The sequence below is a fragment of the Petromyzon marinus genome, chromosome 25, assembly GCF_048934315.1.
Source record: "Petromyzon marinus isolate PM22_M1 ecotype Great Lakes invasive population chromosome 25, UKy_Petmar_22M1.pri1.0, whole genome shotgun sequence".
NCBI classification, from domain to species: Eukaryota; Metazoa; Chordata; class Hyperoartia; order Petromyzontiformes; family Petromyzontidae; genus Petromyzon; species Petromyzon marinus.
In genome coordinates this window covers 7,796,028-7,809,180 of record NC_133691.1, presented here as the reverse complement: position 1 = coordinate 7,809,180, position 13,153 = coordinate 7,796,028, and the positions used below count along the sequence as shown (strand labels likewise).

The 13,153-nt window shown below is 50.9% G+C and overlaps 1 protein-coding gene across 1 annotated transcript in view; it reads left to right on the top strand.

The window, feature by feature from the left end:
• The window catches only part of LOC116945801 (uncharacterized), a 42,511-nt gene that overhangs the window by 15,734 nt on the left and 13,624 nt on the right, over positions 1 to 13,153 (top strand). The window contains exons 2-4 of the mRNA XM_032960335.2: positions 6,515 to 6,766; positions 8,372 to 8,576; positions 8,765 to 9,952. Of these exons, the coding sequence (XP_032816226.2) occupies positions 6,515 to 6,766; positions 8,372 to 8,576; positions 8,765 to 9,952 (1,645 nt within the window). The remainder of the gene's footprint in view (positions 1 to 6,514; positions 6,767 to 8,371; positions 8,577 to 8,764; positions 9,953 to 13,153) is intronic.

Below are 13,153 nucleotides of genomic sequence, written 5' to 3'. Positions count from 1 at the left end.
AAACATTAGAGTTCACATCCCGGTCTGTGGCCGTCCCATCAGTTGTCATCATGCCCGGGTTGCTAACAGCGCCACTTTTTGTCAGAAGCTAACGGCAGTTGTCATGCGAAGACACGTGCCTTTCCACGAAGTTGTACGAATTTTAGCGACCCCCAAAGGGATGATAGGAGCCGGGTTAATACGACGTAATACACTTGTATGAAACTTACATTATAGGTCCGCAACTTGTTAGACATTGGTGGGCCTACCGCCGTTGTGGTGGTTTATACTCGCATCATTACGATTGCGAGTGCATTAGTACATTCACTATTACAGCAGTGTCTTCATTTGTAGTACAGCATAAGTTAATTGGAGCGTTGGCGCAGTGGTTAGGGCACTGAACCGGGTCACGTGGGTTCAATACCCAGGCGAGTGGTTTGTGAATCGCTGTCACCACGCCACACTGCGTGGTGGTATATGGTCAAGCAGCCGCCCTGACCGCATGGAGGAAATTCTGTAAACATATTCATACCATGGGAGTCGAAATGATGCCCATTTGTACGTATGTATGTACTGCATTATTAATTGATGTTTGCATCGTAGTTGCAGGAGTGCATACATAAGTAGTGTGTGAATTCGTAATACTTTATTATCATTAGTGAGAGATTATTTCAGTTACAAACCTCCTTCATAGGATTATACTATACATTGGGATTATTATTAATAGGCGTAACCTGTACTAGGGTGGCAGTGCCTTACACCAACAATTCCCGACTCCAAACCAGCCTAGCAGCAATGCGGAAAAAAAATATCAAGAGAGAAATTAAGCTCTGGCCATTGGATTGATCTCTGCGAGCCTTGTGACCAAGGGGATATGAAGACCCAAGAGCAGATGGAGGTGGTGGGAGGCCGTCAGGGCGGGTCTAGGAGATCGCTGTGTGTCCACGGTGGTGAGATGCTAACTGCCTCGCCTGGTATACAGGAGTTCGTGGGTCTGATCCCGACCCTGATGCCTGCTGTATATTTTGAGTTTGCATGTTCTCCCCGTGGTGATTGGGCTATCATTTGTGGCCAGGTCTCTTCTGAAAAAAATATATATCTAGATCTAACTCAGTGGGCCTTACCAGATAAAATAAACAAAATGGTTGTTTAGTTGAGTATTTCAGACTATATCATTATCAGTTTGTTTTAAACAACTATATCAGACTAGATCAGTTTATTTTACAAGAAAATACCAGTTCCCCCTCTGGAACCCTGTCTAATGGATAGCCTGTAACAGTTTGCCCCTAACCCAGGGGATTTGATGATTTGTCACAATTCAGAGTTGCAATTACATCACAAAAAATCTGTAGTTCTTTTGTTGGTATACTTTTTACCATCTCGTTTGTATCGTTTTCCATTTCTCTGCTGCCATTGTAGCCATCAATTTACTCGCTCGACGAGCCCCAATGTAACTCTGGCCGACAATTTTGTCGAATGAAACCTATAGAATATGTAGGAACAAGCGCTGTTAAGTGAGCAACATGCTAAATCTGAATGCCTAGCACAATGCCCTGCTGCCTTTGTCTCCCCACTCCTGACATTTGCACACAGCACGAGGCACTTACTCACAGCTGAGTCCATCGGGAAGCTCTTGAAAGTGTCTACATATGCCTCTCTCGCCACGAATGTTGACAGTGGCAGGGAGTCAAACCCAGGTTATTGCAATTGCAGCACGTTCCGCGAACCACTGCCACCGCTACCGACACAATACAGTGAGAGTGACATCACTATAGCGCTCGTGCCAGGCTGGGTGCACTTTGAGGCCACGTGAGGTGTGGAAGGCTCGCTGCTGGTTGGAGATCATGGAGGAGACCCAGGTGTTATGGGTTTGACTGCACGTGGTGACTGGTAGATGCACCACCTGTAGTCCCTACCGTGCCCAAATTGTGTTTTATCCACCTGGCGAAGGAGCATCACTCCTTCGTCCACAAACATCGAATTAAAAACAAACACACACACACGTCCTTGCGCACAAGCACAGACACCCACACACATGGCTATGTATGCACACACACACATTATACACACATTATAATCGCTCATCTGCCTCAGCCTAATTGCCACAATGACAGTTAGTATTGTCTGGGCAATCACCTGCTCACGTCCCTAAGCGATTGCCCATAATTACGCTTCACAGCATAAGTTAGATTATTGCAAGAACAAACACAAGGGTTGTCGTTACATAATTGTGACCCGAACCAACAAAATTACGCGGAATGCATAATGTCGCCTATGAATAGAAGCCTGCACACCAATTGTCTGATAATCACCTTGTTGGTAGAGCACCAGTAAAATAAATTAGACCACTTAAAAAAAAAATATCCGAATAAGTTGTTGAAAAATTTGTTCGGATGGATGATTCCGCGTTTTAGGGCCACGTGATTGGAACAAAGCAAGTCTTTCGCAAAGTTACCTTCCTGGAAATGTGGCGACTTCATCATGTTTATTAATAATGCGGCCATGTCTATCCAGTGTTTCAATTATTTCCTGTTCTCGGCATACTTTTCTGCAGTCCGGTGGATGGGAACTTTAGGGCATCTGAACAGCATCACTTATTATTGTTTCGTTTCGACTGACATGTTTATCACTTGATATTAAGCCAGCTGAAGTCATCACATGGACGGACAGACTGGCACCTTCCGAGGGAATGTGTAATTTCCACTGCCGGCTCAGGGGAGATAGGCGTTTGCCTCACAATTGTTTTTTGCGTGGAAGGGTAAAGGCGCGGCGCTGCAATTGCCTGCTCACGTCACTGCTGGCATGAGGACCTCCGCTCAAGGGGGCTCTAGAGAGCCCCTCCCTTGAGGGTATTGAGCATAGCCTGTCACACTGGAAAGACGTCTTTGAAGAGGTGGGAGTATCTACACTTCACCGCACCACACACGACCTGCCCATTGACTAACTGTGGTGTACACATTGACATGGCTGGCACGTTTGTGTAATTTGACTTCATAGACTGAAACCCAGTCTCAATTAAATATCTTTTTTTTTTACAACTAGACAATAGATGATTCACTGGAGTGACATTTTTTTCATCGTTTGCATGCTTGTCTTATAAGTTATAATATGTAATAATACTGTTAAAATAAAGACAGCTCAGAGAAAATATAATCTCATTACAGCAGAAACGAAAACAATGCACACATATTAACAATGTTAAATTTCAAGAAATCCCCGTCACAAAAGTTGGCTTGGACAAATTTCTTTTCGAAACCATTGAGAGTCAAATTAAGGAACAGAAACTTCAAAACAGGTGAGGGTGACTACTGCACCCCTCCGCGTTTCACGCGAACAAGTCACGCGCACACAACATGTGCCGGACTCTCCTCTCCACGGCCTGTGCCACTGACACGGACTTGCCCTGAGAGTGCAGACGAATAGAGCGCTGCGCTGGATGATATGAACCACGCAGAATTTGATTTCGTTTTGGGGGAGGGGCGCGCGCAGCAAAAGAATGGATGTGGGGATGTGACAGGGTACAAGTATTTTGGGGGTGGGGGAGCGGTGGTGTTGGCAGGGGGGCGTTAAGGGGGGGGGAGGGGTATTGAGGGGGGGGGGGAGCTACAGGGGAAATGGAGAGAGAGACTACATCAATTATACACGGTATCCGGGAAGTCCTTGAGTGTGTTTGATGTCAAATAACACGATGTGTAACACCCTGGGAAGATCACAGCCATCGCGAGCAGCAGGTGTGGCCTTTCTAAAAAAGAATCCAGGCCGAGCTGCTCAAATTATCCACCGGTGCCCCCTGTTGCTATTGCACTTTCAATAATGAAATTTGCCTGGCGTGGCGGCGTGCTATTTAAGTATAATGCACTAGCGGTATCGGCATTTAGAGTCCATTTCGGACAATCAAGTTGGCCCTTCTCAAGCTCTCTCTGATGCGGATTGGGGTTAAATATTAATCGAGTAAAGGTGAAAGTCAAAGTGTGTCTCTCGCAGCTCTGAACGACCCAGGGCACCCGTCTCTGTTGGTGGCCCTGAGCCATCGGCGCAGATTAGCACAACTTCCTCGTCGCTGTCGTCTGTGTAACGGTGAACGCACTGGACTTGAGATCAATCGGTCCGCCGGTTCGCTTCCAACTTGGTGCGCCGGATTTGCGGCAACGGTGTTCGTTGCCACTGTTCACCCCAGCAGAATAAACGGGAACACCACAGTTGGCTGAGACTGCTGGTCGTGTGCTTGTGGCGGGGTAAAGTGTGGCTTCCCCCAGCTCTCTTCCAAGACGCCTGGACAGTATGGAAGAGTAGGCGCTCTCTGGAGCACCCTCTGTTGGAGGTTCTTCCGCCAGTCGTGGTTTGCCCGGATCATTTTATGCCTGCACCTTTGTTTTTTATACTCCTTCTATGGTGGGGCCAGTCTCTCCCGGCATGATCACTGTTGACTTTCGGCGACCCAGTACCCGATTTTATCGGCCTCAAAGTGGTGATGGGCTGAGCCTAACCCTGCCTGCGATTCGAACTACTTTATTCACGTCTATAGATTGTGAGTTAAATGCTTTGGCACAGCGTCACCCACCTTGATAACCCGAACGATAATCATTATGAAAATGCCACGTTCCTCTGGTGGGAGCTTTACCGCTCGGGGTAAATCAACCACAAAAATTGGTGGTCATTTTACCAACCCTAGATGGATGATGATTATGGTGATGGAAACAATAGTAATAATGGACAGTCCTTTTTAAATCTACTGCTGGATAGAGGCCTCCCCATGCCTTGTTTGGCCTATACTTCACTTGTTAAAAGGTTCATTATCATCAGGACTAGTTCAGAAATCACTGACCACTGCATAGCGGGGAATCTAACTCAGTTCGCCGGGTTCACAGGACAGTGCGCTAACCACTGTGCGTGCTACCGCTCCACCCTGTATTTCAAACTATTAAACTATTTAAACTATATTATATTTAACTATCTCATGTTACAATTGTACACATACGACTCGCACACTTACGATTCGACTGAAGGCTGCCGGGCTTGGTAGCCAATGCGATAACCACGATACAATAAACGTGCAGCACGTTCTGCCGCACGTTGCAAATGGATGTGAAACAAGACTCAAAGCCGTTATGACATTCTTTTTCCCAAACGTCTGTCCAGCGTGGAAGAGTAGGCCAATTACCTTCTAGAGGTGCTGTCTAGACGTGGGTGTCCCTTCCGCCAGCAGTGGCGTGAGCAGGCACTTGCAGCGCTGTGCCCTTCCCTTGCTCAACATCACACACTGTGCAATTAACTGGAATTGCGGAATTTACTCGTAACTCATTAAAAGTGAACGGAGATCGTTGCTTAACATTAACACGCAGCCCTTGTTGAATGCAAAGGTGTTGCTCTGAAGTGTTTCTTTGCTGTCAACGGTGTCTCGTTGCTGTCAACAGCTGCACTCCACTTATAAACTACTATATAAACAACATTTTTTTTTATTATACCTTGTGAGGCTCACTGAGCTTTCGAGTTGCGGTGATTTTGACTCATGGGGCTAATTGGATTGAATACGTTGGAGTGCTCAGGACTTTCCTTGGAGAATGGTCCACTTCAAAGCAGTTCATTAATTTAACATTCCCGGGGAACGTTGTCCACTGAGGAGATGGAGCGACGAAATCCAGTTAACGTGCAGGTCAAAGTCGAAGTGACTTCCTGCTCAAATGAGCATTGAGGTACTGCTCGTCTCCGGTTTGCAGCCCTAAAGCCATTGGTGGAAGTTCCACATTCCTGTGCTGAAGGCAAGTCCATCCATAGGACAACCACTTGCTCATGCCATTGAAGAGCCTCCACTTGAGGGATCTCTAGAGAGACCCTATAGAGGGTACTGGCCTATTCTTCCAACCTGGCCAGATGTCTTGGAGGAGGAGGGAGTACCCACACTTTTTACCCCACCGTACACGACTTGCCGATTGACTTAACTGTGCTTGTAGTCATTCATACTGCTGGGTGTACAGAGGTGGCGGTGTGGGGATTAAAGACACTTGACAATTGGTTCACCTTGTGAATCGGGAGATTGAATCCGATTGGCAAACCTCGAGCTCGCAAGTCCAGTGCGCTGACCATTACATTGTGCGCAGCTTCCCCAGGTTTTTCCGGTTGCCGGACGAATGCGTGATGAGGTCGCACTCATTAAACACAAAGTGCTTGCCACAATCGAACCACAATACCTCGCTGATCTTGTCAAGGAGCATGAACCCTCATGCAAACTCCGATCATCCTCGCAGCAGCAGCTTTTGGCTAGCGCACTGTGCGCATTCGGATGCGCTTCTGCGGACGTCTGGAACTCTCTTCCTTCTGATATTAGGAATCCACTGGAGCTTTGCACTTTTAAAGCATATAGATTGAAAACTCATTTCTTTAGAACTGCTATATGTGTTTCGTTTGTGATCCTTCCTCCGCACCTCCGATATGCATTGTTGGCTACGTACGGTGCGAAATAAATTCGACATACACACACACACATACGTTGCAACTTTATTTTCAACGTGCCATCTCTCCCCCGCGTTTCCCGCAGAGTTCCCCCTACGATGCGCACCCCCTCACCTACCACCCCTACGGCGGCGCGAGCCACCCGACCCTGGGTCCAGTCGGATACCCATACGGGGCCGGAGGATGCGGCGTGGCGGACCCGGCGTTCCGCAAGAACGCCACTCGCGACGCCACGGCCACGCTCAAGGCCTGGCTCAACGAACACCGCAAGAACCCCTACCCCACCAAGGGGGAGAAGATCATGCTGGCCATCATCACGCGCATGACGCTCACCCAGGTTGGTGGGTGGTGGTGGTGGTGCTGAGAGAGCCGTGTGTGTGTGCGTGTGCATAGAAGGAAGCTACTTGGGAGTTGTTGGGAGCCGTTGTTGGAGGGTTGTTGTTAAAGGCAGTTGTTGGAGGTAGTTGTTGGAAGGAGTTGTTGGAGGCAGTTGTTGGAGGCAGTTGTTGGAGGCAGTTGTTGCAGGCAGTTGTTGTAGGCAGTTGTTGGAGGCAGTTGTTGGAGGGAGTTGTTGGAAGGAGTTGTTGGAGGAATTTGGAGGAGGCAGTTGTTGGAGGCAGTTGTTGGAGGCAGTTGTTGCAGGCAGTTGTTGGAGGCAGTTGTTGGAGGCAGTTGTTGGAAGGAGTTGTTGGAGGAATTTGGAGGAGGCAGTTGTTGGAGGCAGTTGTTGCAGGCAGTTGTTGGAGGCAGTTGTTGGAGGCAGTTATTGGAGGCAGTTGTTGGAAGGAGTTGTTGGAGGAATTTGGAGGAGGCAGTTGTTGAAGTCAGTTGTTGAAGTCAGTTGTTGGAGGCAGTTGTTGGAGGCAGTTGTTGGAGGCAGTTGTTGGAGGAATTTGGAGGAGGCAGTTGTTGGAGGCAGTTGTTGGAAGGAGTTGTTGGAGGCAGTTGTTGGAGGCCGTTGTTGGAGGGTAAAGCCGCCGATGCTCACAACGATGGGCGAAGTGACGAGTTTGCACAGTCGCAACGCAGTCAACCCATAACGCCCGGTTCCGTCTCGTGACCTCCTGCCAGCAGGGGTCCACCTGGTTAGCACTAGGAATGCACGGGTATACCAGGTGTTGTAGGATAGTCGATTGACTGGTCACGCATGGTGAGGTAAAGTGTGGGTTACTCTGACTTCTATCACGATGTATATCGAGCGTGGAAGAGGAGGCCAAACTACCGTCGGCAGCGGCTCTCAAGAGCTCCCACGAGGCCCTTTCCCTAGCAGTGGTGTGAACAAGTCACTGCAGGGCTGCACCTTCACCGTTTATATTCATTCTTAGCCTCATTAAAGCCACAGCTCAATTTGTTTACACATGTATTTGATTCTTAATCCCTTTTCAAATACTTAGGTGTATGCATAGTGGTATAAAGGCACAACCCTAGCCCCGTGGGGTTCATTGTTCTTTGTAACCTCAACTCTGGACCCACAGCATTTGGCATAGTCAGTTCTTTCGCAGCATGGATCTGTTATTGTTGTCCTCGTCAAACTTTCAAGTGTCTGGCAAACCCATGTTTACAGTCCCTAATGGTTACGCATTCACACAAAAAGTCAAAGTGATTTTCTGCTCAAGTAAAAATAGCAGCGGTTCTCATCTCCTGTTTACATCCCTCAGCCAGTGATGGAAATTACACATTCCTATGTTGGGACACGTCTATCCATGGGACAACTGCTGTTGATTCCTGTTCGATGCCAACATCAGTGGCCGGTGATATATGAACGGGTTCGAAACTTGTCACGCGAAGTGCTATGAATGTTTACGTAAACAAACCACGTGGCCTGTCCATTATCTGATACCCCTGGTCACGTGACGGTATCACTGGCACCACCACTCGCCCCAAGTGTGCCCTGACCACGCCGTCACACCCCCCCCCACCCCCATCCCCGCGCCCAACCCAGGTCTCAACGTGGTTCGCGAACGCCCGCCGGCGGCTCAAGAAGGAGAACAAGATGACGTGGGTGACCAAGGCGCGGAGCGACGATGAGCTGGAGGACGACGACAATGACGGCAGCGGTGGCAAGGAGCTGGGCGACTCCTCGGAGAGGAGCGATCGCGACGGAGACCTCATCCTCAACGTGTCGGAGCCAGCATCGGAGTCTCAAGGTTTGTCCACCGAGCGCGCGCGATCTCACGCTGGGCAGTCGGAGCACGGGTGCCGGGTCCTCCACCGTTCTGGGGGATTGGGCGGGAGCAGTTGGCACGGAGTTCACCAGTGACGCCCGCATCTCAAAAACCAAACTGACCCTCCACCCGTGCGCGACGTTCGGTCCGTGTGTGCTGCTCACGCGCAGATGACAGGGTCCACGTCATCGCCGTCCCGGGAGACGGCGGCGGCGGCGGCGGCGCCTCAAAGTGCGACGCGGCGTCGGCGCACCGCGCCGGCCCGGGCTGCGACATGTCGGACGGGGATGACGAGCGGCTCTTCCCGACCTCCGCGACCGGCGGCATCGGTGGCGCCTCCGTCGTCCTCGTGACTCCCCCGCCCGGCTCGCAGCAGCAGCCCGCCAGCGCGCCTGACCGGCCCTCGCTGGTGCAGCACACGTCGGCCGCCATGAACGCGTCGCCGTCGATACTCACCACGTCGCCCGTCGCCGGCACGGAGGCGCCGCGGCTGGGCCGGGGATCGCCGGTGCTGGAGAACTCGAGCACGGGGCAGGCGCCGGCAAACGGGACCTTCATCGCGTCGCAGTCGCCCGGCGCCTCCAGGATCAACGCGGGCGGTGCCGGCGGCGGTGCCGGCGGCGGCGGCGGCGGCGACCGCGTGGGCGCGGTCGCCGCCGCCGCCGCCGCCGCCGGCGGCGGCAACGCCAGCAACGGAAACACCGGCGGAGGCAACGGCGCGACGCCCACCAAACCCAAGCTGTGGTCGTTGGCTGAGATTGCGGGCGCATCGGACGAGAGGAACTGTTCGGACGCTCAGAGCCACGGCCACCACGGCCACCACCAGCACCAGCACCACAACCACCACCACCACCACCACCATCACCAACAGCAGCAGGCGGCGATGCAGGCCGCGGGCATTCCCTGCATGCTGAGCGCGGCGGCTGCGGCGGCCGCGGCGGCGGCCGCGGCGGCATCGCCCTCCTCCACCTCCTCCACGCAGGCGCACACGTACTACACGTGCGCGTCGCCCGCGTACTTCTCGCGCTACGGCGTGGCGGGCTACGCCGCCAACTTTGGCGCGTTGCCGGGGGCAGGCGGCGGTGGCGTCGTCGGTGGCGGAGGAGGCGGCGCCGGTAGCGGTGGTGGCGGTGGTCTGCGAGGTTTGCCCGCGCCGCCGGGGAACGGACTGGTCTACCAGACGGTGTTCAAGTCCGGCCATCGCGTGCCACCGCCTGCGTACCTCTTCGCGGGGTACGGCGGCGGCGGAGTTGGCACTGGCGGCGTCGGCGCTGGCGGCGGTGCAGCGGAGGTGAGGATTTTGGAGACGCAGGAGACGCACGATGGCAAGGAGATGATCGCGCTCGACTGCAAGCGAGGTGAGAGGGGTCACAGCGATGTCTCGTATGTGTGTGTGTGTGTGTGTCGGGGGGTGGGGGGGCTAAGGTGCACCTTGACTGGCACTGCGGTGATGTCACCGCTATATAGCAGCTACTGGAGGTTGCTGTTGTGCTGCAGAGATCATGTGCAGGGTCTGTGTAAGTGAGTGAGTGTGCGTGTTGTGCTGGAGAGTGTGTGTGTGTGTGAGTGAATGAGTGTTATTGTGCTCGTGTGTTGGAACGAGCGTGTGTGAGTGACAGTAAGAAAGTGACAGAGTGATGTGTGTGTTAGGTATCTAACAATTCATCCCCCACCCCACTAATGCAATGAGTTTTTCAAAATGTTACTACTCAAGAATTGTTTCGGTTGTTCTGCCATTGGTATAATTATGTCTGCTCCATAAGTCCAAAATGCCACAGCATATCATTCGGAATGAATTTCGTTTGAATCTGAAATTGCCGCCAGCCACGATTCCTCTCTGGCCACAATGCACATGAGCAGTCGGAGCCATCTGAGGTCCGCTCGGGCTTCAAATGAGTACCTCCTGGTTTGTGTAACTTATCAACACACTGAGGCTTTCAAAGGCATTGCGGTGTGCCTTGCAATCCGCGATGACCTTTATAGGCACTCGCTAACAGCACTTGTCATTTTATGAGTAAAACAAAAAAAGTCAAAGTGATTTCTTGCTCAAATGAGCATTGAGGCGGTGCTCATCTCCTGTTTAAAGCCCTGGGGCAGTGGTGGAAATTCCACATTCTATGGCAGGGGCAAGTCTCAACATAGGACAACTGCCGTTGATTTTTACAACAAGGTGGGGTACCTATTATATATACCCTGGAGGGTTGATGGACTGAGTGAACCCTCAATGGGGATTTGAACTCGCAATCTCTTGATTGTGAGCCGCTCGCTATACCGTTGAACCACCGGGCCGGTTACGTTTACAATAGTTGTCTTGTTATAATTGAAAGTAAGTTAGTCATTGTGGGGAGCAGCAGCGGCTAACACCAGTGGCAAGTGATGTCCAATCCGGGCCCTAGCCACTTCTTTCGCCAACCCACATTTGGTGAATTATGGTCAAATATTTGCCCCTAATGAACTCAGCATTGGGGAGACCTTCAATCCAGCAGTGGATTGATAAACAGCTGCTCATTCATAAAGTGTGCATAACACACGCTGGTCATAGAGCTGACCCTGGTTTGGGTTTTGAACCAAAGTATTTATGACTCGGACTCCTAATTCTGTACAGTATGTTCTGCGATATATCCTGTCCTAGGTACACATGGGGCAGGCGCTGTTAGCGAGCACCTTCGAAGGTGCACGAGGGAGTTGGTGTGGTCAGCACCACGCCCGGCCGCCTTTTTCTTACACACCGCACCAGGTACTCGTTTAAGCTTGAGTCAAACTAAGCGTGGCGAGGGGGACAAGTAGCGCACGCCCCTTGTGATTGAGCACGTGCAACGAGCTAACCAGTGCACCAGCGGCTCGCAGCACAAATAGATCCCCCCGTAGCCTTAACAGACTGTTGGGGCAAGTGCTGCTAGCGAGCGTCTATGAAAGCTAACACGTTCCACGAGAGGGTGATGTGTCCAGCCACTACGCCTGGCTGCTTTATTCTACCCAGTGGCGATGTTTACACACCGCACTCAGGTACTCCCTTAAGGCTGCATCGACCTAGCCGAGGCCCAGGACTGATTTGGATATTCGTCACCGTTGTTGGCTGTGAGCAGGAATCGAACTCTGGTCGCCAAGGTTCAACAGCGCAGTGCGCACACACCTCCACACAGATCAGATTGCGTTATACACGTGCAAAGTACTACATGCTGAGTGCATGAGTATTTACAATACACTTACTACTAATGCCCTCTTGATTAATGACAGGTCAGATAATTTCTGAGAGCACTTAAAATTCTATTATGAATCTATGTCAAACACCTGTATAATTAGCTACACATCAGATTCATTTAACGATGTCGTGTTTTGAACAATTAACTATTGATACACAATCCCATCAAAATAATTCGCTCCCGCAATGTGGAATTACCACCAGCGGCTCAGAGTCACCAACGGCGGTGAGCACCGTCCCCCTTGTTTGTGTTTGGGCAGGGTCATCGCGTACCGTACTTTCACGTCATAGTTAAAACGTGAAAGAGTGTGTGAGAGAGAGAGAGAGAACAGGGGACACTGCCGGTCGTGTGACGGTTCACAGAGCGGACCGGGTCGACCTCCCCAATGCGGCATTTCGAAACGTTAGGGGGAAGTTTCTGGAATCCCTCGCCGGTCCCCTTGTCCACCCAGCAGTGGCGTGAATGGGAGATGCCACAGCGAGTCCGTCCGCGGGTCGCGTGCGACGGTGTCGCTACTGGTCGGGGTAGAAGAGGAGGCCAAACACCCTCTGGAGAAATGTCCTAGCGCCTCCTCTCGTGGACGGCCCTTCTGCCATAAGCGGCTTGAGCAAGCAATTGCGAGGCTGCACATTTAACATGTTTTTTTTTTACCTATTACATACATTGTATGTTAGATTTACATACCGTATCTGCAATACATGCGCATTGTCATCGCCAACAATAGCCGGATACCATTGTTCTTATGATGTCGGATATGATACTCATGAAACATCACTCTTATTTATGTAAGAATAATTACATGCTAACAATCTCAAGCTTTCTCTGGGGGCTTTTAGGTCGCATATAATCACTTGCAAGCAGATTTGAAGTCCCTACTGCATGACTGGGTACCTCTGAACACTTTCAGAACAGGCAGTGTCTCTATGAATATCGCTGTGCCGCATACACACGCTGCCAGGCACGCAGTGCATTATAACATGCAGTATATCCCTGTACCCCGTGAGTGTAACACAGTCATCAATTACAGTCGGGGCGTCCTGTGGTGAAAATGCTATAGAGTACTCTAACCAGCCCTGGGCTCCACTCCCTCTGAGGTGTAGAACATTGGGTATCCGCTTCATGGGAAAGTCCAGGAATTTGATACTGGTTGGTCCCTGGCCATGGGAATGTTGAATTTAAATAAAAGTTGGCTCAGGACCACCGATGTGTTTATTTTGCGAGAATATTAATTGTTTTCTTTGGTCGTTATTTGTGTTATTAGAGTTGAGTATGTTTGAGTCTTCATGAAGGTGCCTGATTACGATGTTTTAACCCTGATAAAATGAAGCATTCACCGTTAGACAATATAATTTGCCA